General features: G+C 43.5%; 1 protein-coding gene across 1 annotated transcript; it reads left to right on the forward strand.

The window, feature by feature from the left end:
• On the forward strand, window positions 1-27,896 carry TRIM36 (tripartite motif containing 36). Its single transcript, XM_086479599.1, has 10 exons — window positions 1-63; window positions 8,139-8,370; window positions 15,974-16,299; window positions 19,387-19,533; window positions 22,609-22,704; window positions 23,621-23,874; window positions 24,493-24,617; window positions 25,150-25,443; window positions 25,737-26,034; window positions 27,542-27,896. Exons 1-10 carry the CDS (start codon window positions 1-3, stop codon window positions 27,894-27,896), a joined length of 2,190 nt encoding a protein of 729 aa, XP_086335725.1.
• Window positions 27,897-27,974: the final 78 nt, after the last annotated feature.

Here is a 27,974-nt window from a genome sequence, read left to right on the forward strand (position 1 = left end):
ATGGCGGTGGAGGCGGACGACAGCCGCTTCGGTTACCTCTTGGACCTGCTGAAGCGTGACAAGGTAAGCGCCAGTGCGGGGACATCGGGGGTCCCTGGTGGGGGCCGCCGGCGGTGGCGTGTCGGGGCGGGCGCGGCAAATCATCCATTCCCGGGACTCCCGGGCGGGTCCGGGAGTGCGCCTGGAGGGGAGAGTCCGTGCCCTCCTTAAAGTTTTTTTGGTTTGGTTTGGGTTTTTTTTGGCGCGGAGGGAGGACACTTGTCTTTAGAGCTGATGTACTTTGGAGGCTTGCCTAGTATTTGCCGCACTCTTCCGAGGCTGTCAGATGAAGAAATTTAAAGATAAAAATGAAAATGTGAAGTGTCAGCCGGCCCGGCACGGCTAGGCATCTGACATTTTTGCAGCCTTCTCCTCTGTGTGTGCCAGTTCGTCCTTCTGCTAATCTGCACTAAGGCGGGCTGCCCCCATGGCAGTTTCTGTTATCCATAGCTGGATTGGCTGTGGGCAATGCTGGAGCGAAAAGTGTCACCCCCAGGAACCCCCAGATTCACAGGTTGCAAGTATTTTGAGGGAAACTAGCATGTGCATTTTGCAGAAAAAGGAGGGGGGAATCCAGCTTCTTGTATTTGTGATCTGCTGATACACATAAAAAACAGGGAGCACTTCTTCTCTGCCCCCCCCCCCCCCCGAGACTGCTGCAGTAGGTTTAAAAAAAATGAAGTACTCGTGGCGCTTTTAAACTTAAAAATAAATGTGGTAAAAATGGTGTTATTGGAAAGATCGTTTGTTCTGAATGCATCCCGAAGACTTTCCAGCTCATCTCCAGAGCCTGCCTTTACACCCCGTTTTTGTGCCTACACTTCTTACCTCTCCCCCACTCCCTCTTCTAGAAGTCATGGATGAACCCTTAGAGTGGGTGACAAAGGAGTTTCCTGGGTGATTTTCTGTTTCTTCTTGCCTGGGAGTAACCATGACTGGTGCTCTAAAGGGAAATTCAGATGGCCAAGTCTTCTTCCTGTCCATTTTATGCAACACACAAAATCATAAAGGGTTTCAGGCAAGGAATTCCTTTTGCCTGTGATTTCGCTGTGAGGAGGTGCTACGTTTGCCCCTTCTCTCATAGTTAAACAGTCTGTGCTGGTAGCTTGAATCAGATGGCCTCTGCAAGAGCATATGGTTCAGTAGACAGCCGAGTTAGCACAGTAGTGTGAAATATACATGTTTATTACAAACAGTGTAATATTGTTTATACATACAGCATCACATTGCCAAGTCTCATCCTCAGAGACACTTGATGTACCAGAAGAGGAGCAGTAGCAGTTGTGTAACCTTCACAGACTTTCCATAGTGGTGGTCACTGCTTGAGGCTCTCCAAGGGCCAGCTCTGAGACCTCTCACTCTCCACGTTTTCTTTTTGCATTTCTTTACCTCCGGACCAGGGGTTTAGATTACAGCCTCTTTGTAATTTATTAATGCAGCTTGGAGGTATTCTGCTGGCATAATTAAGCTGGTTTGTCAAGTGGTGTACATCATGCCAGCAAAAGTACTCTTCTGCATGGTAAACTGTATTTGCTTAGGGGCAGGGTGTTACTGCTTAGAGGTCCCAGCACTCCAGTTTTCCCTTTCCTGTTCTCCGACATCAATAAAGCTTTTGCAAAAAGCCTGAGAGCACTAACATGCTCTGAATTCACTGCTAAGCATCTGGCTTTCACTGAACAAAGAACTAGAATTAGAGAAACAGGATATAGTAGTAACAGTAATTTACACTTGCACACTCGTCTCTCATTGCCTAGGGTCCCAACAGGTACAATACATCAGCTCTTAGACCCTGGGCACATGACCTCTTTTGGCACCCATGCTGTTTTTCCACTTCGTTCACAGCCTCTCTCAGGCCTCTCACACAGGGCAAATCATTATCTATCACTTTTCCCTGGGGGAATGTCACTTTAAAAACCTTTTATCTCTTTTAATGATCTGTACTAATTATTCCCTTGTGACTCTGTTCACACACACAACTTGAACGTTGTACCTGCAACAGAAACATGCATGTAACACTTTTAGCCCCGGTAAGACAGTCCTTGTGCAATCCATATATCCACATCTATTTAGGCTTACTACAATACTCTGAGATATTTCGGGCCTCCGAGGCACCTGTCACAAATGCCACAGCAGCATCTGAGCACTCCAAAATACCCCTGTGAGATAGATTAACAATTAACTGCATTTTGTAGCCGGAGCACTGAGGCGGAAGGAGATTGTATGACCTTCTTTCAGGACTCTGAAATCCCAGTTCAAATCATAGCAAGGATGGACACTCAACTGCCTCAAAATGACATAATATTCCAGAAATTATGTCAAGCTTTTTTTTTCCCCTCTCTCTTCTTCAATGTCTGTAAGTTTCCTTTTGCAGTAGTCAAACACAGAAACACTCCTACAGTTACTCACCCTCACTGCATTCAAAATTGGTTTACTTGTGTAGATGTATGTTTTCTTCATTGGAACGCATCTACTTCTGTTGTAGTATTAACTTGAAAGAATTTTTAGATGCTGTAAAGAAATATTTGTATCTGATGGGGTAACAGATACCAATACTTGTCATCTGTTTTGTACAACCATTTTCAGGCATTTTCCTGTAAGTGGAATAAAATCAATAAACCGATATAAACCAAGGTGAATGTCAGAAAGAGGCTAGCAACACTGACGCTGTCCTTGTGCACTAGCTGTTGATTCTGTTAAAATAAGGATCTTGTCATGCTCCATTTTTTAATCAAAACCCTTGCCCTCTCTGTTTTTTCCCTCACTCATTTGCTTTGTTTTACTGTCTATCCCTACCCCTCCAGCATGGTTTGCAGAAACTGACAGTTTGTGATTCATAAAGAACAGCTTTAAAAACATTTATCCAGAAAAAGCATTTAGAGAAACAGATACTACTAAAACAAGCCCTAAAACCCATATGATGTGAACATGAGAAATACATAAAAATAGTTTTAAGAGCATTTCAAATTCTGCATGCTCTCCATCTGGACTCTGCAGGTGACGCTGATTTCTGTCCCTTGCTTCTGCCTCGTTTTATTTAGTGACAGATGTACAATTCTCTCGTGGTAGCATTTCAGCTTTTCTCCAGGTGAGAGGAAGGTATAGAGCTACACAGGGGTACAAAAATCAAATCACATGAGGAGCTGGAGGGAGGAAATACAGCAAAGTTTGCTAGTGGCTGTGGGCAGATTATGTCTATATTGTGAGGTGTATTTGCGCAAAGTGTGACTTGGGTTAAAAGAGCATGTAAAGATAAAATTCCAGGCAACAGCTTAAGTGAGATAACTGCAGAGGAGTCTGGTGTGTGGAGGGAACCAGCAGAGTCCTCAGTGTCAGTAGCTGCTCTTTGGACCCCCTGCAACTGCTGCTTTCCAGGTGTCCTGGGCGTGAAGCAGCGTACTGTACAAGCAGCAGTAAGTGGAAAAGTAAAAATACACTGAACCAATTTAGCACACTTTGAGATGTGTTAGCTACAAATCCTATCCAAAGCTGATTGCAATCCAAATATTCCAGTGGTTCAATGAGCGTAATCTTTTTTGGCTCAGTGCACTGTGCATAGCAGTGGGACCTTCCAAACTTGTTCAGTCCAGTGGATCAGGTTATGGGATCTGTTAGGAAACCCACCCAACCACGAGGGTTATAGGCCTGTAGCACATCACTGCAGAGCAGACAGACAACCAGAATCGAAGGATTAGGGATGGATATTTTTTGGTTTATGACAAGAGATCCTCAAGTGATTTCATTTTGAAATACCCAAGGTCTGTAGGCCCTTGCTGGCCACTCAGGGTGATGCAATTGAAGGGTAACTGTTAGGAAAACAAAGATGAGCCTGTGTTCCTGAGCCAAAACAGGCACGTTTCTCTCAGGCAGCATAAATTCCTGACTTATTGCTGAGTGAACAATGTATCTTTCAGCCTGCATGGCTAAGAAAATCCTGGGGAAAACAGTCAACTTCAAGGTTCAAATTTTCAGGGCTAAGTAGAGAAGAAAATCGCATCACTGACAATTTACAGAGAGCTGGATGCAGGCTAAAAGCCCACTGCATCCATCCTAGCAGAAAACACTTCCATTGCACAAGGATAAAAGTGTCTCCCTGGTATCTCGGTCCCCAAGACAGTCATGTTAACTCAGGAACATATCTTGCTCCTCATCCTGTTTATCTCCGCTGTGGACGCATTTGTTCTGCTCTGATGCAAGCCTAGTGCAAAGCAGGTAGCAGCAGTTCAGTCAGAGGAGTGCAGACCAGCAGGGAACTGGGTCAGGCTTGAGCCATGTTTGCAAAAGCAGCATGAAAAAAATGTGTTGGAAAGATTTGGTCTGAGGACCTGACTACTGAAGGCAGGGGAAGTCTTGCCAGAACCTCCAGAGTGCTTTCAGGCAGGGCTGTGTTGCTTCATGCAGTGGGACCTCAACCACCTTGTATAACAAGTGTAGCATTTTTATGGCTTGTTGAAAAACGGTGCCGCATCGTTCTTTGAATTGTAGTGATAGGAAATACAAATGAGTGCTTGGGAGACTGCTGCATACCAATAATTAAATTAACAAGCACTTTTAACCTGAGGTGGGAGGGAAGATAGGGTGACAACTCCCACCCACTCCGATGTCTGTCTAGTGCCGCTGTGTTGGGAATGCAAGCCATGCCAGCAACACCTGGTCAGGGTCTGCCTGCTGAGAGGACAGGAGCAAATTATGAAGGATGTATTGAACTTTCTTGACACTTTCCAGGTATTACTTCATGTAAAATCAGTCCCTCGTTAGCAGAACAGGTGTCCAGTCGATGCATGCATGTGGCTGGAAACAAAACAGAAGGGTAGGTGTGACTTGAGTGGCCATGCTGGTCTTACTAACTAACCCCTTCTGCAGAGGCTAACAACAGGTAGAATGTCTTCTGACAGTAGTTTGTGCTCTTGCTTTTTTAATGTGTCAGTGATTCCTAACTGTTGTTTTTTCCTCCCAGTACCTTAAAGCTAATGTGAATTCTGGCACTGCACTCCCCTTAGGCTCGGGCAGGATTAAAAGGCTAGTAAAAAGGTTTGAGTGCAGAATGGGGAGTTTTGCCCTTTGGAGGCCTTCGAGGACCTTTTCATCCACAAAACATCTTAATGTGGTGGTGGAGGAGTTGGCAATTAAAGTCCTACTCTGAAGTACCCTGCAGCCAGGGCAAATAGGCACGCAAACAAGCTTACACCTTAACGGTCTGTTAAGGGATTGAACAAAGTCACTCACGAGTCCCTGCAGTAACAGTAGTTGGCACTGTGGTCCATCTGAAGGCTGTGGGAGTACAGGAGGAAAATGCATGCTCCAGGTTTGTCCACGCTAGCAACACCCACCTCTCCTGGCCCCTGCACCTCTGGCATGAAGTGCAGAATGGTGTGCCTTGCTGTGCCACCGAAGACAAAACTTCTTCATACACTGTTTCCAAGGCGGCAGCAGAGCCAAAGCGGCTTTGTTCTGATCTGTGGCCGATAGTTTATTTGGCCCCAAATCAGCCACACTCAGAATCAGTGATGGGTAGTGTGCTAATGAAGAGGAAGGCTTATTAGGATCTACATCCTTTAAAGCCTGCCTATAACATCAGGAAATTTGGGGATAGTAGAGGTGGTTAGGGGATAATGTAGTTATTCAGATGCTTGCACATCATTACTCAAAAAATGGTTGGAAGGCTGACAACTCATGTCCTTACCAATCTGTTCTCCTTCCCTGCTTAGTTAAGTGATGTGTTTCAGTTTGAACACACATACTGTGCATTACTGGCATTATCAGAATAATTTCAAGCCCAGTACTCTGCATTTTTATAAGGGTGGTTTCTAAAGTAAATGTGTTCTCTATGAAGTTCTTTGTAGTACTGGACATGCAAAAACATCACCTCTGTCTTCATGATTTCTGAATATAATTTTCCATTCAAATTTCATGTCCAGGCCACCGAAGCCTAGATGTAAATAATGAGCAAAACCCAAATAAGACATTTCATGTATGTTTGCTTTATTGACTCATATGAAGGGTAATACTGAGGGGGAAAAGGAACTTGTTATCCTGATGTTAGTCTTTGAATAGGCAAGTATGTAAAATTTAGGATTTGTCAAACTGACAGCATTTCATCGCTCATGCGGTCCAGGCTCCAGCTCTTTTAATTAATGAAACCTCCTTCCGTTGTGTAATGTAAGGACACGTGTATGCTTTCACTCCGAGTTTCCTCACTAGTGTTTTTTCCCCCTAGCCTAACGCTGCGGTAACAACGGGCAGCATTGCACCCGCGATGGTTGCGTCTGCACCCTTGCCAAAACCTGAAGAAGCTGGGGATTCAAAAGTATTTTTGTTTGTTCGTGGTGGTGGTGAAAAGGGCATTTGCTGCACCTTTCCCGACGGAAACATGCTGTAAGGGGAGGGTAGGAGGTGCAGAGGAGCACAACTATTTCCCCACCTCTTTGTCGTCCTAGCTGCCACCGAAGCCGCCTGGAACGTCCCGGCTGCGCCCCGCTCCAGTTCGCTTGGAGGTGTGCCCAGCGTGACGTATTCGCCCAGGGGCAGGCACGCACCTGCGTAACGTTTGTCACCCCGGGAGATAATTAACGGCAGGGGTTTGAGTGGGAAAGTGCTAAATACTCCGCGCCGCTGCGAAGGGCGACATTGCTGCTGCCGCCTGGCGAAAGGGAAAAATAAAATAATAAAATAAAAAAATAAAAAAACCCAAACAACAAAAAACAAAACTAAAAAGGAGCCGGTTTCCTCTGGGGACCTTCGGGGCGGGCGCTGGGGGTGGGCGGAGGGCCCCGGCGGGACCGGCGCTGCGCTGCCCCCTGCCGGCCGCTCCGCCCCCGCCGACCCGCCATCCCCGCGGGCGCGGCCGACCCCGCCCCGCGCCGCGCCGCCGGTGCCCGGTGCCACGCCCGCTCGCCATTTTAAGCTGGGTGCTGCCGCTCGGCAGAGTGCGTTGGTATTACTCCTTCGGTGATAACGACGCCTCGTCGCATTCCGTCAGGCTGGCTACCGAGGCGATGACGGCCGATGGGCCGGAGAGCGCGGAGGGCGCGGTGAGCGCGGGGAGGGTGGAGTGGGATGGGATGGGATGGGATGAGATGAGGGGAGCCGACGGGTTCAGGTTTGTCGTCCCCTCCGCCGTCGCGCCTTGAGGCGGCGGATTTGGGGGGTCGGTTACCCCCCCCCTACTCCCGGTGTCTGCTGGCAGCCTCGTCCCTACGCGGCTGGGACCGGGAGCAGCAGCAGCCCCGCGGCACTGGGGCGGCGGGCAGGGCTCGCACGGGGTTTTCAGACGGGGCTCGGTGCGCGCCGGGGGAATGCTCCCGGGGGCGCATAAATAAAATGGGTCTAATTTGGCGGCGGGCGGAACGGTGACACCCGCGAGGGGGTGAGCGGGCGCGGGGCAGCCGGTGTCTGCGCCCGCAACTTGATGCTCGGCGGGGGTTTCGGCTGCCGCTGGCTTCCCCGGCAGCGTCGCCGGCCGCGGTGCGCCGTGCCAGATGGCTGCGGCGTCGTTAATGACCGAGGAGCTGCATCGATCCACGGGCCGCGCTTTCTGCGGTAAATAGACAAATAAATAATGATCCCAGCTCGAACTGTTAGCCTGGTGAAGCCACGGCAGCCTCAGTCCTTAAGTGTGAGTCACATGGAAGGTAAGGCTGTTGTTTAACCAGTCTGACGCTCAATTTCTGTTTTCTTTCTTTTTTTTTTTTTTTTTTTTTCCTCCCCCACCCTTTTCTTGAAAAGCGAGCGAGCAAGCTGAGTTAAACGTATGGATTCCTATTGTTAAGAAGTATGCTTGCTTTCGTTTCACTAGGTCCTTGAGTGGAATTAAGACTACTCCCCTCCTGTCCTCCCCTGCAATGCAGACGTGACCTAAAGATGAACTGAGTTTGCTTAGTGGCACCGTGCGTTTCAGTTGAAATGAACGTTGTCGGTGCTTTCATGAATGTTAACTGAGGTTTATTTGCAGTGCGAACCAGAGGAGTGCTTCAAACCAGCTAAAACTGCGTGCAACTGTCATGATGCAGGGCTGGGGTTTGGTGACATAGAGCTGTGCCGTTAGTCTGGCTGGCTCATGTTTTCTATGCTTACACCTGTTTTTCCCTCTTTCTGTCACAAAGGTTGCTGTTAAGGGTATCGAAAGAGAGCTCATCTGCCCAGCATGCAAAGAATTATTCACCCATCCAATGATCCTTCCTTGCCAGCACAATGTCTGTCACAAATGTGTGAAAGAAATTTTCTTTGCATTTGAAGACTCTTCCGCTGATGGAGGCTCTGAGTCCTCTAATCAGAGTAGCCCTCGAATTAGAATCTCTTCTAGCATGGACAGAATTGACAGAATTGGTAGATCAGGTATGTATCAGAATTTTTGTTCGTTTTCCTAATTTTATGCATTGGACTGACTTGAGCTGGATTGTATCTGCATTGGTAAAATGTCTTCCCAGTACTCCTGACCTGCTTAAAAAGATGACTTAGGCATAGTGCAAGTCTTGTTCATTCTGTGGTAAGAACAATGGGATTATCTCTAAGGACAATGCACTTCATTTCACATATAATAGATTTGTCTTTGTGGCATCCTGTGAATTCTAGCCATTTTATGTGTTTATTACTGCATTTCAATTACGTCGAGATGCAATAGCGTCATGTTCAATAGCATTGAGATGTAGATTTCAGCAATTTTATTGCCTGTCAGTAGTACTGTTGAGGTGGTTCTTGCAGGTTTTGGCCAGCCTAAATTCAGTAGTTCCAACTTCCTTCTGGGCCTGTGCGGACTTTGCAAATGATAGTTTTATCCTACCCGTTGCATTATGATTACAATAAATAATTTTCCATAGGTGATGATCACTGCACGGTTGCAGAGCTGGAGGACAGATGACTGTAAGAAGACTGCGCTAACAGTCTCTTGCAGCATGGTCTGCTTGAAGCTTTAAGGAGCGCTTAGCTGTAGGACTCCTCATGCTCTTTGTAATATCACACTAGAAAGATTCTTACAGCTGTCTATGTAATCCACGCATGAGCTGATCTGCTTTTACACAGATACATCAAAAGTACTTTGTGCATGCTATACTTCTTGAAGGAAACCTCATCTTAGCTTTTAGGCTTCCTTCTGACAAAATTATCCACTTCAAAACCACACTCTGTTGTGCACTGGAAGAGTCACCCACAAGACAAACCCTAAAGCTCTATCTTGCATTTCATGTGTTACTAACTTTCATCCTCCCCTTCCCAGTTTTCGAAGTTCAGCTGTTTTAAAAGTTCAGGTGTTTTATTTCACCCACTTCTTTTGAACAACTCCTGAGTTGTTAGTACTGGTAAGTCTTTCAAATCAGTTTGATCAGTGAATGCTGTGTCTGCTGCAGCTTGGCTAGTTGAGGCTTACTTAATCATTTGAGGAAATCCCCAAACCAAATGGCTAGTTATCTTCATTTCAGTCCTGTTTTCTGGATGTGGAGTGCTGTTTAGCTCTATGTGCACTGCAGCTGCTTTCTAAGCCCTCTCTAGCAGTGTTACATGAAGCTTGAATGAAGGGAGCCTGCTGGTGACTGCCTTCTCCTGAGTCTATTCCCGTTTTTCCTCAGTAAGCATAATGTTATGGCACGGCATTGTATGCATGGACTGAAGTAGTCACTGGTTTCCACTGCAGCTGTCAGCTTTGTGTTTTTACAATGTGGGCATTGGAGCACCAGGTTGGGTGCCTGGGGAGTGATGGATGCACCATTGGTGATCTGACCTCCCTGTGAAAAATGTGGCTTGTCCAGTGTGGGGGTATTGGACAGGCTGTGTGTGGGGAGCAGACCCTCCACGCTGCCTTCAGCAGTGTAAGTGAGGAGGTAATGCTTTATTTCCCATCAAAAGCTCCCCTCCAGCGCTCTCTCCATCAGGCAGCAGATGTAGAGATGTAGAGATCTAGCATGACATAGCCTGCATGTGGTGCCATGGCACAGTCCGCCCCATGCTCAGAGGAGGCAGAGCTCCCTTGGGAACCTGACATTTAATTACTACTAGATTTGCAGAGTTCAGTTGGCAGTGCTGCTGTAGTTGTTGGCTGCTCTTCTGGCGATGTTTAGTGTTTCTGCTTCCTTATGCCCTTAATGGCAGGGCAAGAAAGAACCGTTCTTGGTACTACTGTCTTCACCCAGGATATATGTGCGCACAAGTTGTTGTAGGGGTTGTAATATTTGAATCCACAGTAGTCTGCCACTGTCCCAGAAAACTGATGGGAAGTTATGTGTGTTATCTCCTCATCTGACCTGCTATTAGAGGAAGATGAATGCTTTCTTAAAAACTTCATACCTGTTTGAGCAGCAAGAGAGGGTTGAGACCTGGAAGTAATGGACTTCCCCCCCTCCCCCCAGAGTGTTGGGCAGGTGTGCATCACAGGAAAATTACTGTCTCAGACAGTTCAAAATTGCGAAATGAAAAGTGTATGGAAATAGGAGCTTTAAAGAATACATTTGGACATTCAGGTTATACTGTGTTTGCTTCTAGTGTTACAGACGTTATAGCTCCATTGCTGTGCGGGTGTGATACTTGCTTTCAGATGTTTGGTAATGTTTAACCAGCTTACAACTTACATTTGTACAGTTCCTGTCTTGCCTCTCAAGTACCCATACTGTGTGTTGCCTTGCTTAATGTGTTTTGTGATCCTTAGAGGAATTTGTAATAAAACAGCTCCATAAGGGAGAAAATGTACAGGAAAGCATCCAAGGTGGGGCCTCCCATGTATAACAAAAAACCACTGGAATTTCTGGTAGGCTTATGAAGGGCATGGCATTGTCAAGACATTATTTTTGTATTTGAAAATGTATATGACACCTTCCTTATGCTGTGGCTTGCCTTTTTTTTTTTTTTTTTTTGCTGACTTAAGGAATCCCTGCTATCTCCTAGAGGAGTATCATCTATTTTAAATGATTTTGGCATTTGAATTCTTGAGATGCCAGATGGAGCTGGTCCACATTCTGTATTTGTTATGCACACACAGCTTGCATTTACAACTTACCTTAATGTAAAGAGGCTGGAACTGGTAGAACTCTATTTTTCAGTTGAAAGGGAGAGCATGTGCTTCTTAGAATCTAATGTGTTGGTTTAAAAAATCCACTGCTTATGTTATATATAAAACAGCTTTTGATTAAAAGAAAATACACATATAAAATGAAAATAAAGGGTATTTCTTATTGCTTATCCATTTTATGTAATGTTAGTGCAGTTACAATGTTGGTGTACTTGGAGTAAAGTGTGTAATGTGGTTATATTGACACTTGTGCAGCACTGACAGATGATGCAGAAACAATGTTTGAAATATCTGCCCCTGCACCCCCGCCAATCTCTTCCTTCTCCCTTTTTCTGTTCTGCTTAAATACTGCGGTTGTTTCATGTGCTAGGAAATAAAACATTCTTGCCTTTCAGCCTTGCAGTAGTTTTAACAGCCACAGGAGAGAAAACAATGCTTTTCATTTGAACCATTGTAAAACAATGGTATATTTCGTCTTTTGATATCTAAACAGCTTTCTGTTCATTGTTCGCAGCCTCACAGAGGAGGTCTTTTGGGTGGAGAGGTAGAAAACCTTCACTTCTTGTATTGGCTAGAGATAGTCTAGCATTTAGATCTCGAGTTAAGTATTGTTGGTTAGCATATAGCTTTTGTCAGTGGTCAAGTCCACAAAATGGCTTTTGCAGTGAGCAAAGGTACAGCAAAGGACTGCTGTAAGAAAAGCTTTTCATTCTGTTTAACACTGACTTAAAGGTCAACTGTACTGGAATTCAGTTAGGTATTGGATTATATTTTTTTCTTGCGTGTATGCATGAGTGAACATACATGTGCAGAAACGCACGCTTTTTCTTTGCTCTAAAACAAAAAACAACAGTCACACCCCCACACCCCCCCCCCCCCGGCCTTTTTAACTTTCAAGAGTTTATGTGTTCAGGTTTCAGTAAAACTGCTGTCTTGCTGATAGTGAAGTGTAATTATTAGATTGATCTTTGTAACATTGAGAGGTCATGGTTGGCCATCACTTTTAAATGGAAGGTAATACTGCTTCTTCATTGTATCTGAGCCTGCTTAATTTGATAAAGAAGCAGACTGAAATTTACACCCTGGTAATCTGAGCAGGTAGTTCTGGATCTGGCAGTTTAGCACAGCACAGGAATATATGAGGAAAGTGAAATATTTTAAATTGATACGCTTGTAAAGTTTGATGTGCTTAGTGACACAGTCACGTTGAGGGATAGCCAGTGTCTTTGTTCTCAGTATTTGATTTCCCAAACTGAGCTAGTCTGAGCATCTCGGGCATTGTGTGGGCTTGTTAACGTAAGTATTTCTTTTTTTGATGTAATGCTCTGTCAATAATTGAAAAAAACCCAAAGCTCCATGATGCCATAATATTGGCAGGCACACGAACAATCCATAGAAATACTGTGTCTTTCAAGAAAGACGTGAACTGAGCTAAACACAAATCTGAATTTCACAATTGGAGGACAAAGCACCTAATTGGGAGTTTAAATTGCCTCAGTTGAAGACTGAAAGTGTCTTAAAATGAAGATATGGTAGGACTCTCTCAGAGCTCTTGGTAAGCTGTCCTTATCTGTGCTTTTTGCTTCTCTTTGACTTGGAGAAGATTAAGTATCTGAAAGTGACATTTTGCAGCTACTGACTTCTCTCACTTTTTTCTCTGCCCAAAAATCCATCCAAAAGCATTAACTGAATTTGGGCGAGAGGTGTGTGTGTGGGTGTGACAATATATATTTATATATTTTTTTAGAACTCTTATGAGAATCCAGTTGACTTTTAAAATCTTTATTTTTTTTTGAACTCTCGAACATTTAACTTCTGTGTCATCCATAACCATAGAATTCTGGTGATACTGTTTACTTGGAAAACACAATTTTATCTTTAAGATGTCTTATCCCTTGCAAACCATCAGCTGCAGGTTGAATGTTTCAATATTTTAAGTGTTGGTACCTCTTCTTGGGAAGAGGACATTTAAACATTGTCTTTAAAACACATACCTAAGATTGCTCTTTGACTTGAGTCTTTGCAATCTAAATCCTAATATTTGTGAGTTTGGAGTCTAAGCATGAGTATATGTGTGCTAATTTTTAGTTACTGATTGAGCTATTCATTGCAAGTGGAGCAGCCTGTTTACAAACCACAGTGGAAACTTTTCTTGTGGCGATTCCTAATATTTCACAAAATATGTAGTTGTTTGTTGTAAACTGGATTGGCAAAGCGTAAAAAAAGAATATGGGGAGGACCTAACTTTCTCTGAGCCACACATCTTATAAAATCTGTGATTTTTGCTGCAGTGTTTTTTAATATATATTTTTTTATATATATATAAGCAGGATTCAGTTTTGGTGAACTGGACACAAGACAGGTAGGAAAGATAGTGCTCCAAGTAATTTATCGCTTCATCAGTGCTTTCTTTTTCGAGTGAATATAGAAATCCTGTAAGCAGGAAGCATACTAATTCTGACTGAATGTTAATATTTTAACACTCACTAAGTAAAAAGAGAGTATTTCTATACTTCAAATATTGAAGTCACAGAGCACATAAAGAAGCTTGTAAACTTCCTTAGCAAGTAAACTTCCAGGGTTTAAAACAAGGGGAAAAAAACCAACCCTAGGCTCTTAGAGTGCTGTCAAAGAAAAGCGATGAGACATCTGAAGGTGCGCAGGATTTCCTTGCTATGGGTTTGCTTTCCGTAAGCAGAGTGTCACCAGTCTTCGCAGAGCATGGCTCATGATGACAGTCTCGTTTCAGTCCACCACGGGCAGAATGAAAGGCCTCCGTTGGGATGCACCTGAACTCACCTTTGAGTTATAAAAACACCTTCCATGTTTGAGCCGCTTAGGCCAGACTTCAAAAGCATGCTAGTGGATACAAATTCCTGATTGTACTTTTAAACTTGACCACTGCACCATGTTTTTTTTCTGGTTATCTTGCTTTGTCATTGCTTGCTCTCTGCTATAGTATACTGCTTGTAGGCAGTCTGTGTACATACAGCACTGTATCACTATTTTTTTAGTTTTAGCGAATATAAGTACTCCATATCCCTTTCTGTCGTTGTTGACTGCATGGCATTGCATGTAAAAATCATCTTTTTGTTTAGGCCATTGTGGAGGTCTGTGTAGAAGATGTCTGTGTTCCTATGTGCAGTGCTAGCTTGGAGCATACATTACAAATACAGTTTGTATTTCACTGCTGTTGCTGTGCATTGCATGTGTGTGTTGCTGGGTATGCCAAGTTACAGGTACTGCAGGACATTTGGGTAATTAATTCACTTCAAGTAAGTACTAAAAAAAAAATAAAAATAAAAATTAAAAAATCTCTGCTTCTCTTAGTCAGAGGGTTGTATACCAGTGCCTTGTCACCCATACTGTTAATGCAGTCTAGTTGTTCTGCTCAGCACCTACAGAAAGGCATGAGACGAGCTGAGTTTGAGACTGCCAGCTTGTACACGTTTATTCATGCTCTGTTGTGGCTTCTTAGCTGGCATGCATAACCACCATGAGGCACACTTTGAAGACTGAAAGAGCTTTTTGGGAGTGTTGGTTTGCTTTTTTTTAAGAGACTAGAAAGGGCATGATAGGAAAGGAGGTTTTGGATTGTTGGGAGAAGGAGCCACAGAAGAGCAGCAGCATAAGGGAAGTGTCTTTTGGATAGCATCAAAGGACACTTCAAAAAGAAATGAAGCATCAGCATTTCTGATGAGAAGATACTGGCTAAATAAGGAGGAGAACAAATTGCCCTTTCTGAAGAAGAACCAATTTCAACACTAAGACTTTAAGTCATACCTTCATTTACAAATTTGTTAGTTATACCAACGTGCAGTCTTCTTGAAAGGATCTTAAAACCAGCCTCCAGCTGCAGAGGATTTTTTTTTTTTTCTTTGTAAAGGCAAGCTGAGGAGATACATGTTAAGCCTAAACAGTGGCTTAGCCTGCTTTAGAAATACATAAAGGACTCTCTTTTTTTTTTTTTTTGATAGTTGTACCCTGTGGGTTCATGAGATGTGGGGGTGCACTCCTCAAGAACACACCCTGTAAATAGCTTTTGGGTCTGTGTGAGCAGTCCCCTTGAATAGGCTCCAGAAGCTCCTTAGTCTTCTGGCTTTACTTGAGCCTTTGGTCATTTTATTTTGGAGAGAAGGGGGAATTTGTGCGTAGCTGTTTGGTTGGAGTGCAGCTTCTCAGCTGTCCTCTTTTGAAATGAAAAGAGACATACCCTGTGTAACCGTGCAGATCTGCGGTTACCCAATTCAGGATAGAGGAATCTCGGACATAACTGTCTCGGCATCCCCTTTGGTGTGCAGGCCTTACTTAGCAGCCCTCCTTTATCAAGGCCGTTCATCAAGGGCCAGGTCAGCCTCTGCAAATTTTGACTAAATGATTTGGCTGAGATTTCATGCTGGTAATATCCTAGTTCTCTTGTTTTCCTCTGTATTTTTTTTATGATGCCTCTTGGGATGAGCTGGATAAGTTTGGCTCGGTCAAAGCAAACTTCAGGGAGCTCAGAGTTGGCTGTATTTGTCTGAGAATAACTACTCTCACTCTGGGAATAAGCATCTTTCACTTCAATATATTACAAAGCTGTTGCTCTCTGTAGGCAGCCAGTTAGCCTAAAACCAGCTGGTTTCCGGAAGATTTTGTGTTCAGTGTTTTGAAAGGCTGCAGCTTGAGTGCATCCAAAACTAGACAGGATTGTAACAGCTAAGTTCATCTTAACATAGATTTAAGTTTTAGAGTACTAGTTTGTTATGTCCCCTGGACTCAGACATTACACTACCTTGTCATGGCAAATGTATTCTCTTTGGCTTGGCAGACTGCATATGAATTAGTATTGTACTGTTTTGGACAATGTGCTACAATAATTGGAATTGGTTAATAAATTGCTTCTCTCTTTCAAATCTAAACCTCTTTATGCTCTTCCTAAATCAGAATTTGGTATCTACACAGGCATAAAACACAATTCGCTGACTCATCGATTGAGTCTGTTTCGTTGTCCACATTGTGAGAGGAATATTGATCTCGGAGAACGTGGCATCAATGGCTTATTTCGCAACTTTACTTTGGAAGCTATTGTGGAAAGATACAGGCGAGCAGCTAGGGAAGCCGTTGCGATTAGGTGTGATTTCTGCAAACCTCCACCTAAAGAGTCCACAAAGAGCTGCGTGGACTGCAATGCAAACTATTGCAACAAGTGTTTCAAAGTACACCATCCTTGGGGATCTTTGAAAGCCCAGCATGAATCTGTAGGACCAACCATGAACTTCCGACCCAAGGTAAGTATACGGTATCTTACAGAAATTGGATTGTGTTATTTGCATATAGCTTCAGATGTAGCTGTGCAGTGGTAGTTGCTTTCTGGGACCATTGTTGCTTTATCGGCTATTGCTCTTATTTCTTGAGTGAACCATAAGCTTTTCTTCTGGTTGATGGTGAAGTTGTGGTTGTTGAAGAGGACATTGAGAACTTATTTGAAGGGGATCGTAAAAATAAGGATTTTTTACTTTTGAAAAATGGATTATGTTATTTGTGATTTGAGTCTTTTTCTTTTTTTTAGAAGACGATCCTGAACATCTAGAATGGCAGTGCTTTTCTCTAAAGGTCAGGTTAAGGAGGATGCCTGTGTGCAGTAAACTTAAAAGCCCAACACAACTGGCCTGCCTCCCCCCCACCCCACCCCCTTAAGGCAGGTTCCATTTGGATGTTTTGTGCCTCAACTTGATCCATCACAAAGCGCTTTCTTTTTCCCCTTCTTCCTTGCATCTAGCCATAGCAAAAGGTGGAGTTCAGGTCTCCATTGTTATTACACCCTGTTATCTTTTTAGCTATAGCAGAAGAGAGAAATGTAATGGCAAGTTTTCTGCCTTACATCCTCCTGCTGCTGCATGCAGACAAAACAGTGATCGTAAAGTGCTGTTACCTTTGTCCTGCTAAGCGTTGTGCAGAACAGGGTAGTGCCTTCCTGAATTTAAGTTACATGATCGGAGGAGTTGTCACAGCTGCCATCTCTCTAACGGGACCATAGTAGGTCCCAATATCCCAGCACTTGCTGCGTGCCTGTGGCCAGTGACCTCACTGAAGGACCCGCAAGTATGGAAATCCTTATGTTCAAGGAGTCCTGATTAATTTTGATTAAATTATGTGAATTTTATTAATGTCCAGTGCATAAGAAGCTCTTAACTGGTGGTGTGCTCTCTTTCTGAGGCTGGGAAAACTTGAGCCTCAAAAGTTAGTGAGCTGGCAGATACTGGACATCCAGAAGTTCACATAGGCCATTTTTGTTGGGTCTAACCCATTTGTTCCGGTTAAGAACAAGCATGTGCTTGATGAGCTTTAAAATGTGCTAGCACACAGCTGTCTTTGAAATGTACCTTTATTGGATATATGAGTCGGTAAGTTGCATGCGGTCTTCCAGCTCTTGAGGTAAAATGCTGTACAGCTGCTTAAAACTTTGCTTCTGTGGTATCTAAACCGTCACTGCTGCAGCATTGCTACTTAAAAATACCAAAGATATCTTGTGATCCTTGTGTACTCTTAAAGGTACCATATGTTGTTACACTACTTGCAGACTGAATTTGGATTTAAAAGTTAGTAGTTAAATTCTGTTGAAGCAGAGCAGAAGGGGGAGAAGTGGTTTAGGTCATCCTGACCTTGATATATGAAGTGTGTGTGCATGTGTGAGATGTAGGGTTTTTTTTTTCAGATGTGAAGGCAGATGTACTGTTTAAAAAAAAATTCTTAGTATAGTTAAATCAACTATAGATACCTGCTTTGCAGAAAAACTTCCCAACAGCAGTAAACTGATCCTTACTGTGCTCTTGTAGAGACTTTTCAGAGGACTGTTAATATAAGCAAAGTACAGTACATTTTTCATTGCACTGCATTATTAAGACCTGAACCGAATGCATGGAGTATTTGCTGGTCTCTTAAACGTTGTTCCCAGTCATCACTTTAGTTTACAACCAGACTAGAGAGCACTTTGCAATGGATGTGGCAGGGATGGGAGAAGCACGTACTGAGATAATTGTTCTTGAATTTGAGAGAGCTAGACAAGGTATCTGCTGACCTTTTCTGTCTCTAGCTTGCAGGCTGTAATTCTTCCATATATGAGAAGATATGTGGCTTCTGTTAGGGGTGACTATGAAAAGCTGTGGATTCTCTGACACCCCCCTCCTCACAGATCAAGCAGTCAGTGACAACAGAATAGCATATCCCATATGCTGCTTAATGATAGTCTTATGTACCAAGGTGCTTGTGAGACTGGTGTCTTTGGGCTTTTCACCATAGCCTAAGATAACATTTGGGGCTTGAGAGTTGGTTTTGGAGATGGTCTGCAGTTTTAGCTTAGTGTGTCCATATTTATGCTAATCATGATTTTCTATTTTTGTGTACTTTCCTGTCCTCTAAAAGATTATACTTTTAAAGCTTGACTTGGCACTGCTGACTTGTTCTTCTCCTTGACATTAAACTGAAAAGCTTTCTCAAGAGCTCTCCTTTGGTGACATTGACTAGAGGGACCCAACCATTGTTGTCTTCAGTGCTCTGGAATGAGGCAAAGCATTTTTTCTTTTCCTGATACCCCACCCCCTCCCATCTCCCCTTTCTGGATGGCTTTATCTCTTGCTTGAGCTTGGGAGTTGAGCAGCAAGTTGGTTTTTTTTCCGCCCCTCTTCGAGCAGTTATTTCCATGTGTTCAATCTTTGAAAGCTGATTTTTTTAGTGAACTCCACTTTTTTGCAATGCTGTTTAAGCTGATACTTGAATTAGCGCTTGGCGTGAACAACTTGTAATTGGAGTCAGACAAAATTGAAAGACTGGAGCCTTTTGTCTTCATAATGACTGTGACTGGTGGTGGCGGCTGCATTTTGTTTGTAGCTCGAAGAGCAATGGCTATGTGGCTGATTGGACTCTAGCTTAGACTTAAATCATTACAGTATTAAGTCAACTCTTGCTTTAAGAAACAATTCATAGCTGTTTCAAGAGATGCTGACATGGACACGATTACGTTTGACGAGGCGGGTGTGTTATTGTGTTTACAGCTCTGAACAGGAGTGTTAGGAGCTTGAGGCATGGAAACAACTTCAGGAATTAACAAAGTGGTCGATAGCAATATGGAGGCTACGTGATGTGTACATAGATGTTGCTACAGGTTTACTCACTGTAAACCTTATGAAACTGTGTGTGTTCATCTGCTGGCTTTCATTTGCATGGACAAATTTAGAAGGTGGAAGATAGACTGAATGTAAAAAATCCACTGATGAAATCAGACGCTGCTGGGGGATGATTGAGTGTTTTAATGTTTTGTTGAGCACCTCAGTTTTTGGAAGTATACCTACATTCTCTCTGCTGTCATTTTTTTTCAGATTTTGATGTGTCCAGAACACGATATGGAGAGAGTAAATATGTACTGTGAAATCTGCAGAAGGCCTGTTTGTCATCTTTGTAAACTGGGTGGAAGTCATGCAAACCATAGGGTAACAAACATGAGCACTGCCTACAAAACCCTGAAGGTAAAAGTTAGTGCTGCTGAACTTAAGAATAATGATCAGCTGGATAAAGAGGAGATTCCCCCTGGCGGGAAGCCAAAATGAGTGTTGTTGTGCAAGGTCTGTTAATGTATGTATTAGTGTGACATAGTGCACATCTGAAAAACTAAACTGTATTTTCTATGAGGCTTGAAACATAACCCGTTAAAAAAGCTTTCACCTTAGTGATGACCAATGCAGAATGTTTAAGCAGTTAGCCTGTTTAAGATAAGTGTCTTTGTTGCTTTGTAGAACACTTCAAATGCGAATTTTTCAGGAGTGCTTCTGAAGTACCTGTTGGGATCTCGTGTATTTCTGAAGTTGTGTAACTGTTAATTCCTTAAGCGCAGTGCGACATGAAAGACTTTGCTTTGTTACTACAGAATGATAGCCTGTGCCTTCTCTTTGTTTTATTGCTCACAGAAGAAAAAAAAAAACCAGACCCGTCTGCCTTGTGCTTTTTGACCTCCTTGCTTGTTTGCAGGGCTTTTCCTCTACAGCTGTTAGCTCTTGCAACTAAGGAAGTGCAGAGACACTCATAAGTTTGTACTTTGACCATTTTTCTAGCAAATATTATTACAAATGAGTTAATAACTAACAAGGGTGAAACAAAATTCAGAGCTTCCAAACCCCCTTGCTTTCTAACGCTCCTCAGCGAGGTGTGTGGCTGGGTAAGGATTCTGAGATGAAAACTCATAACAACAGAGTGTTATTAAGCAGACATTCTTTATTGCAGCACTGGGGATCGCTCCACCACTAGTGCTCCGCCAGAGTGGTCTCACAAAGTAGGTTAAGTACAGTTTTAACTCGTGAATATTCATTACATTTCTCAGAACTAATTATAATATTCAGTACTTTCCTAGAACTCATTACTTTATGCTAATGATTTTGGAACATGTGCAGTTAAATTATGGTAGGGGTCTCTTCTCCCTCTGGTGGTCATCCATAGTCTTCCTCATATTGTCCTTTCTTTAAGCCCAACCTGCACGCATGCTCAACTGTCCTTTGAACATTTTTTTGTGTCCCCTAGTCTTGTGCATTACTTGGGTGTTGTTCCAAGTTCCTCTTGTTTACATATGTCGGTATGTCTATATCTTCCAGACACCAACGATCACACAAACTGTTCTTTCGTGACACACACTATTAAGTTCTCTATATCTTAACTGGTAAAAATATTATTCTCTATCAAACAATATAAACTACAGACAGAGGGTATAAGACCATATGGTTCTAAAAGACTAAACTAAATAGTTTAAAACAAGCGGTCTTAACATGGTAAATACAAGAAACTCTTAGCTCCTATCATCAGGGCAAGAGAAAGAAGAAATATTTCATGTCAAAATAGCTGACCCAAGATAGCTGCTTTAATGCAGAAACCCAGCAAGAAGAATGCTTTTACCTAGGTTTAAATCTTAGCCCTGTCAAGGGCTTTTCTGTAAGTTTTAGTAATGTCGTGAAGCCTCATGTTCCTAGCCTGAGAGAGAGTGACTCCTGTGGCTGGGGAGGAATGAGCCAGCTGAGGCTATTACCTCTTGTCTTTAGCAGTGATTCCCCTGCAGCCTGTGGTGAAGACCATGGTGAAGCAGGCTCTCCCCCTGCAGTCCATGGGTGGTGGAGCAGATAACTGCCTACACCCCGTGGAGGGCCCCCACGCCGGAGTAGGTGGATGCCTGAAGGAAGCTGTGACCCTGTGGGAAGCCTGCAACAGAGCAGGCTCCTGGCAGGACCTGTGGCCTGTGGACAGAGAGAAGCCCACCCTGGAGCAGGTTTGCTGCTAGTGACCCCATGGGGGGGACCCATGCTGGAGCAGTCGGGCACACCATGAAGGAGATCCACATTAGAGCCTCCTCTCTGAGTTAACTGGTAATAAATTATATTTTCCTGAAGTGGAGTCTGTTTTGCCCATGATGGTAGATGTTGAGTGATCTCCCTGTCCTTATCTCAACCCCACAAGTCTGTTATTTTTTTTTTCCTCTCCCCTGTCCAGTTGATGAGGGGGAGTGATAGAGTGGCTTTGGTGGGCACCTGGCATCTGGCCAGGGTCAACCCACCACACCGGTCAAATCAGTGAATGATGATGAGAAATAAAACCAAATCTTGAAAACACCTTCCCACACACCTCCCTTCTTCCCAGGCTTAACTTTATTCTTGATTTCTCTATCTCCTGCCCCCAGTGACACAGGGGGATGGGAATGGGTGTTGCAGTCAGTCCATCACACATCGTTTCTTCTGCTCCTTCCTCCTCAGGCAGAGGAGTCCTTAAGCTCTTCCCCAGCTCCAGTGTGGGGTCCCTCCTATGGGACACAGTCCTCCATGAACTCCTTCAATGTGGGTCCTTCCCAGGGGCTGCTGCTCCGGCATTTGTCCCTTCCATGGGGTGTGGCACTTAGGAACAGACTGCTCCAGCGTGGGTCCTCCATGGGGTCACAAGTCCTGCCCACAAACCTGCTCCAGCCTGGGTTCCTCTCCATGGGTCCACAGGTCCTGCCAGGAACCTGCTCCAGCATGGGTTTTCCCATGGGGTCCCAGCCTCCTTTGGGCATCTGACTGCTCTGGTGTAGGGTCCTCCAAGGGGTGTAGGCAGGTATCTGCTCCACTGTGGACCTCCATGGGCTGCAGGGGGACAGCCTACCTCACTATGGGCTTCACCGTGGGCTGCAGGGGAATCTCTGCTCTGGCACCTGGAGCACCTCCTCCTTCACTGGCCTTGGTGTGTGCAGAGTTGTTTCTCTCCCATACTCTCACTCCTCTCTTCAGCTGGAATTGCTCTCATGCAATAACTTTTCCCCCTTAAATACATTATCACAGAGATGCTACCACCATCACTGATGGGCTTGGCTTTGGTCAGCAGCAGGGTCCATCTTGGAGCCAGCTGGCAGCGGCTCTGTTGAACATGGGGGAAGCTTCTAGCAGCTTCTCACAGAAGCCACCCCTGTAGCCCCCTGCTGCCAAAACCTTGCCATGCAAACCCAATACAGCTGGCTGGATGACCTGTCTGTGCTGGTTGTCAGTTTGGATGGGATACCCTTACTCTACAAGCTTGCTGTTTTATTTTAACAGGAAAAGCTTTCAAACGATATTGAGTACATTATCAGTAAGGAGAGCCAGGTGAAAGCTCACATCACACAGCTGGATCTGCTGCTGAAAGAAACAGAGGTAAGAGTGAGTGGATTGTGGGTTGTTTGGACACAGCAGGGACTCGAACTGTTTTCAGTGAAGTGTTTCAAATCTGTTGGGATTTTTTCAGTTAACTGCTAAAACAATTTCTGAACAGTTTGTGTTAGTCCTGAATCACACACGGAAAGACCTGATCCTGACAGTGTGGGAAATCTGGGCATCATAGAGGGAAGTTAAGTTTTAGGTGCTGCTGTAAGTTTAATTGAAATAAAGCTTATTTGATACCTTAACCAAAGAGAGGTGGATTAGACTTACAGCTCTTGTGTATTAATGGTGCTGCACAATTTACGTTGTGTGTTTACCTTGAGGGTGTTGCAGTGAAGTCAGAACTGAGGGCAAAATCTCCCTGCAGAAGAGTCAAAGCTGGGAGGTCACATACAAGCTGAAAAACACAATGACAGAGATTGCAGGAGCTCCTGGCCCTGCCTGTGCCTTGATACAGATTGTCTCTGTGCTTTCTAGTTTATTTTACCCAGTGCCCTAGTCAGGGGTGGCACTACAGTTCTGAGGGTGTACTTGAGAAATTGGACTGGACCCCCAGTTCAGGGTGATTGGGGAAGGTAGAAGAGCACCTAGGCATGAAGACTTCAGAGACTGACCTGCTTTTACAGTGCTTTTCCATGAGCTGTTTAGACAAATGTTGTGCATAGCTCAAGACATAATCAGAGGAATACTTTCCTGCTCTTTGTTCTCTGTATTTAGATAGTAAATGCTTACTAGCTTGTGTGCAGGGCTGATTGCATTTTCAGTGCCGAAGAGCACAACAAAGCTCATTAGTCTTGTCTGTCAAACGGATGACTAGATTGCTGTGGTGTCTTCAACAATCTTAAGTGTGTTTCTGTACACAGCCATAGTGCTGTAGAGTCTGTCTAAAATGTCTTTTGTTGCCTCTTAGTGCAACAGTGAAAGGGCTAAAGAAGAAGCATCTCAGAGTTTTGAGAAATTGTCTTGTGTCCTGGAAGAGAAGAAATATGCAGCTCTTAAGGCAATTGAAGCTTCTAAGAATTTAAGGCTGGAAAAATTGCAAATGCAAGTGGAAGAATATCAAGGGCTTCTGGAAAACAATGGCCTTGTAGGATATGCTCAAGAAGTGCTTAAAGAAACTGATCCGTCTTGTTTTGTTCAAACAGCAAAACAACTTCATGTCAGGTATCTTAATTATCTTCTGTTTGAGGTTACAGGTACTGTTCCAGGGTGTCTGGTCAGTCATACTGTTGACTAGCAAAGTACTGAGTGCCATACCTTGTATTGAAGAGGCTCAGGACATGGTCCTGGTACCATTCAGTAGAAATTACTACTTTACAGTGTGCATTGAGAAACAGCACACAGATGGGGCTCTGTCCTTTAACAACACCTAGCCTTGTTCAGTAGGACTGCAGTGGAAGGGTAGCCCATTCAGCTCACTGACACATTCCTTTGCTCAGAGATTGTATCAGGTATTTGCAAGTTAATCTCACAGGTCTTCTGGCTTTAAACTTTTGGATCTTAATAGTTGTTCTCCATTAGTGCTTCACACCAATTTTGTTCTTTGAATATAATGCCCCAGATTGTTAAAATGCTCTGCCAGCTGCATGATTACCTGTTCATTATCTTTACATTGATGTACAAAAGGCCTTTACATTTTGCATTTGAATTCTGTCTAGAGAGACAGAAATTTCTGGAGGCATCAGTAAGTACAAGTAAAATCTAGTACTTTTACTTGAAGCAATGCACACATTTGAATTACCTTTTCTCTCTTCTGCCGTCCCTCTGCTTCTGTGCTTTCAGAATCCAAAAAGCTACTGAATCTCTGAGGAGCTTCAGGCCAGCAGCTGAAACTACTTTTGAAGAGTTTGTTGTGGACATAGCAAAGCAAGAAGAGATCCTTGGTGACTTGTCCTTCCATTCCAATGGTAAATTGTGAGAACATCAAGTCTTTCTTGAGTTACGGCTTTAAGGGCATCTCTGGAAAAAGGCAAAACTTAGGCAGGACTGCAGTTTCTGAACTCAGTCTTGTGACTTGAATTGTCCCCTTTGTCTCCATGATCCACAAGGCATTACCTGGCAGCATTGCTAGCTTCAGCTTTGATAAAGCAGCTAAGATGCCATTTTATTCAATACAGGTTTAGATTGGCTTACAAAATATTGTAGTTAAGCAGTACTAGGTCTTCCTAGAAGCTTTTTGTTGCATGACAGAAAATAATAGTTTTTTTATGTTTTTTTTTAGCTGCCAGCAAAAATAAATACAACTTTAAAAGTAAAAACAGAAGGAAAGGGGTTTCTTTAAGTTCATGAACAGAACCCTCCCCATCTGCAGTCTTTTGACTGAGTGAGATTTGCTCTACACAGTGCTATAGCCACTCCACAAAGGGCTTGTAAAGTTAATTCTAAAACAACATGTATCTAAATTTGAGGTTTTTTTCTCCTGAATCTCTGGCATTCCAGGTCTAGAAATACCAGAAATCAATGAAGAGCAGAGCAGAATGTACAACGAAGCTCTGATCAGTTGGGAATGCCCTGGGAAGACAGACTCAGCTGATATCTATGTTCTTGAGTATCATAAGCTTAACAGAGAAGATGAGAGTGCGATGTGGCAGGAGATTGAAGTTTGCAACAAGAGCAAAGTAATAGCTGATCTTGATGATGACAGCAGCTATGCCTTCAGAGTTCGAGGACATAAAGGGTCCATCTGTAGCCCTTGGAGCCGAGAAGTTATTTTGCGTACACCCCCAGCTCCAGGTATTGGGTTTTCTTAATGTCCACAAAGTGCTGAATCTGTGTCTGTCAGTGTTAAGAGCTGTAGGTGGTTTCCAGTAGCTCCCAGGCTTCTGCTATACTGCTACCAGTTGCATAAATGTTTAGAAGCACTGTTAAAAAATGGATTAACTAGGCAACATACTGAGACTATTGGCTTGCATGACATACATGGTAGCCTTTAAAAGTGAGAAATTCTAATGCCAGTGTGACTTAATGTATTTTATAAGCACAGAAGACCAAACTAAGAAGAAATTTTTTTGGATACTGTTTTTCAGTTTTCAGTTTTCTTTTTGATGACAAATGTGGATACAACAGTGAACATCTCCTGCTGAACCCAGGAAGAACCTCTGTTGAAAGTAGGGCTGGATTTCCTCTACTGCTGGGATCTGAGCGCATGCAGGTTGGATGCTACACAACCCTGGATTACATCATTGGTGACAATGGCATTTCCAAAGGGAAGCACTTCTGGGCTTTTCACGTGGAAGCCTATTCATACCTGGTGAAAGTGGGAGTTGTTTCTAGCAACAAGATACAGAAATTGTTCCATAATAGCCATGATGTGACCAGCCCAAGGTAAATTGTAGTCTTGTGTTTAATACATGTTTTATATGAGGAGATGGCTTTTTAAAAAATAAGAGTATGCTCTCAATTAGTACACAAGGTGAACCTAAACAGCGGAAAGTGGCTTGAAGGATAGAGTGTAAGCAGGCTGTCCTGTTCATCTCCTACTATTAGTAGAAAGATGTTCTAATTATCCAGAGTCCTATTTTCTTTCTTTTTGGGAAAGAAATCAGGTTCCTATAGATGTCAAGATATGTCAGTTAAAGCAAGAAAGTTAAAAAAAAAAAAAAGCATCAGTTGTGAGATAGAAGCAATGCTTAATTGTCAGTAGTAAGACTCTGCCTTAATTCCCTTAGCAAGCTAGGTTTGGCAGCTATTCAGTACAGTGTTCACTGTGCATTATCTGTGTACCTTTACTGTAGCTTGTGTCACGGTGGATTCCAAGTCACTGGCTTATCCCAGGCTGTATGCTTGCATACGGTACTGGAGTGCTACTGAGCACAAGCCAAAGCACAGTGGACAAACCAACAAAAACTTTTCCAGCTCTCAGTTACAGTTGTAGTAAGCCTCGATGTGTCTAGGAACTGTAGGCTGGGAGGCTATCTCCTGGGGACTCTTCACTTTTTCAGGAATCTGACAAATGTATTGTCTTTCTGCTGTGTAACATACTGAAAGTATAAAAATGCCAATGTCTTGACCTGCTTAAAGTTGGATGGAGCCTTTCTGCAAAGTAAGAGAGTAGATCCTGATTTCTTTATCCACACAAATATCTGGAAAACTTTAGCTAACAGACATCCAGCCTCCCCCCATACTCCCCGAAACCACAAACCTAGCTGTGGATTGTCTGCACATAAGAATGTGCACTTCTCCTGTCTGTCTTCATCTGGGGACAGAAGTAGGGTGAAAAGCATGTAGACTGAGCAAATCTGGTTACAGGCTCTCCCCAGGACCCAGCTGGGAAAACAGGGTTCAGGGAAGGCTCCAGGCAGAGCACTTTAAAAAACAAAACAAAACAAACCCAACAAAAGATCTCCCCAAACCTTAAATAACTACTTATTATGTTGTGAATTTTAAAGACCATGTAATACAACAGTGACATGGAAAACTCCTAGGACAACAGTAATGTTAAATGTATTTACTGGTGTCTTTTAACACTTTGTAAGTAAACAAAACAAATATTGTCTGTCATATTCGCTAAATTACTTCTCAAGTTAACTAATGTATTTCATTAATGATTGCCTAGCGTAAGTACATTTAGATACATCTGCTTCTTAGTAAAGTATTCTGTGGTCTTGTCGTCTTTAGTGTTTAGCTGTTATTAATTGTTTGAAGTGTCCCAAGTGAGTGTTCTCCACCTACTAAATCCATCTTCCCTCCTGGCTTAGATATATTTTTACCCCACAGTGTTTTTCAGGTGATTGTGTGGTGTTATCTGTGTTACAAAAATGTTTTCTCCAGCTCACATCACTGATCCCACTTCAGAATTTGACAAAAGCAAATGGTTATTTTTCTGTTCTAGATACGAGCAAGATAGTGGTCATGACAGTGGGAGTGAAGATGCCTTCTTTGACTCATCGCAGCCTTTCACACTGGTCACTTTAGGCATGAATAAGTTCTTTATCCCCACGACACCAGCTGCCCCCAAGGATCCAGCAAGCAGAATCCTTCCCCTGCCATCATGCTTGGGCATCTGCCTTGACTATGACAAAGGCAAAGTGGAGTTTTACGACGCAGGCCGTATGAAATGCCTTTATGAGTGCGAGGTGGACTGCTCTGCCATAATGTACCCAGCATTTGCCTTAATGGGTGGTGCTGCAGTTCATCTTGAGGAAGCTGTCACAGCAAAGCACGGGGAGTACCATGATGACATCTAGTGCTGTAATCTTCCCATTGCTGTTCTGAGATCGAAAATGAGAGCAGAATAATTCTATCTTAGTTTTCAGTCCTGATTA

This window comes from Leptosomus discolor, chromosome Z (assembly GCF_034619465.1).
Source record: "Leptosomus discolor isolate bLepDis1 chromosome Z, bLepDis1.hap2, whole genome shotgun sequence".
In the NCBI taxonomy this organism is placed as follows: domain Eukaryota; kingdom Metazoa; phylum Chordata; class Aves; order Leptosomiformes; family Leptosomidae; genus Leptosomus; species Leptosomus discolor.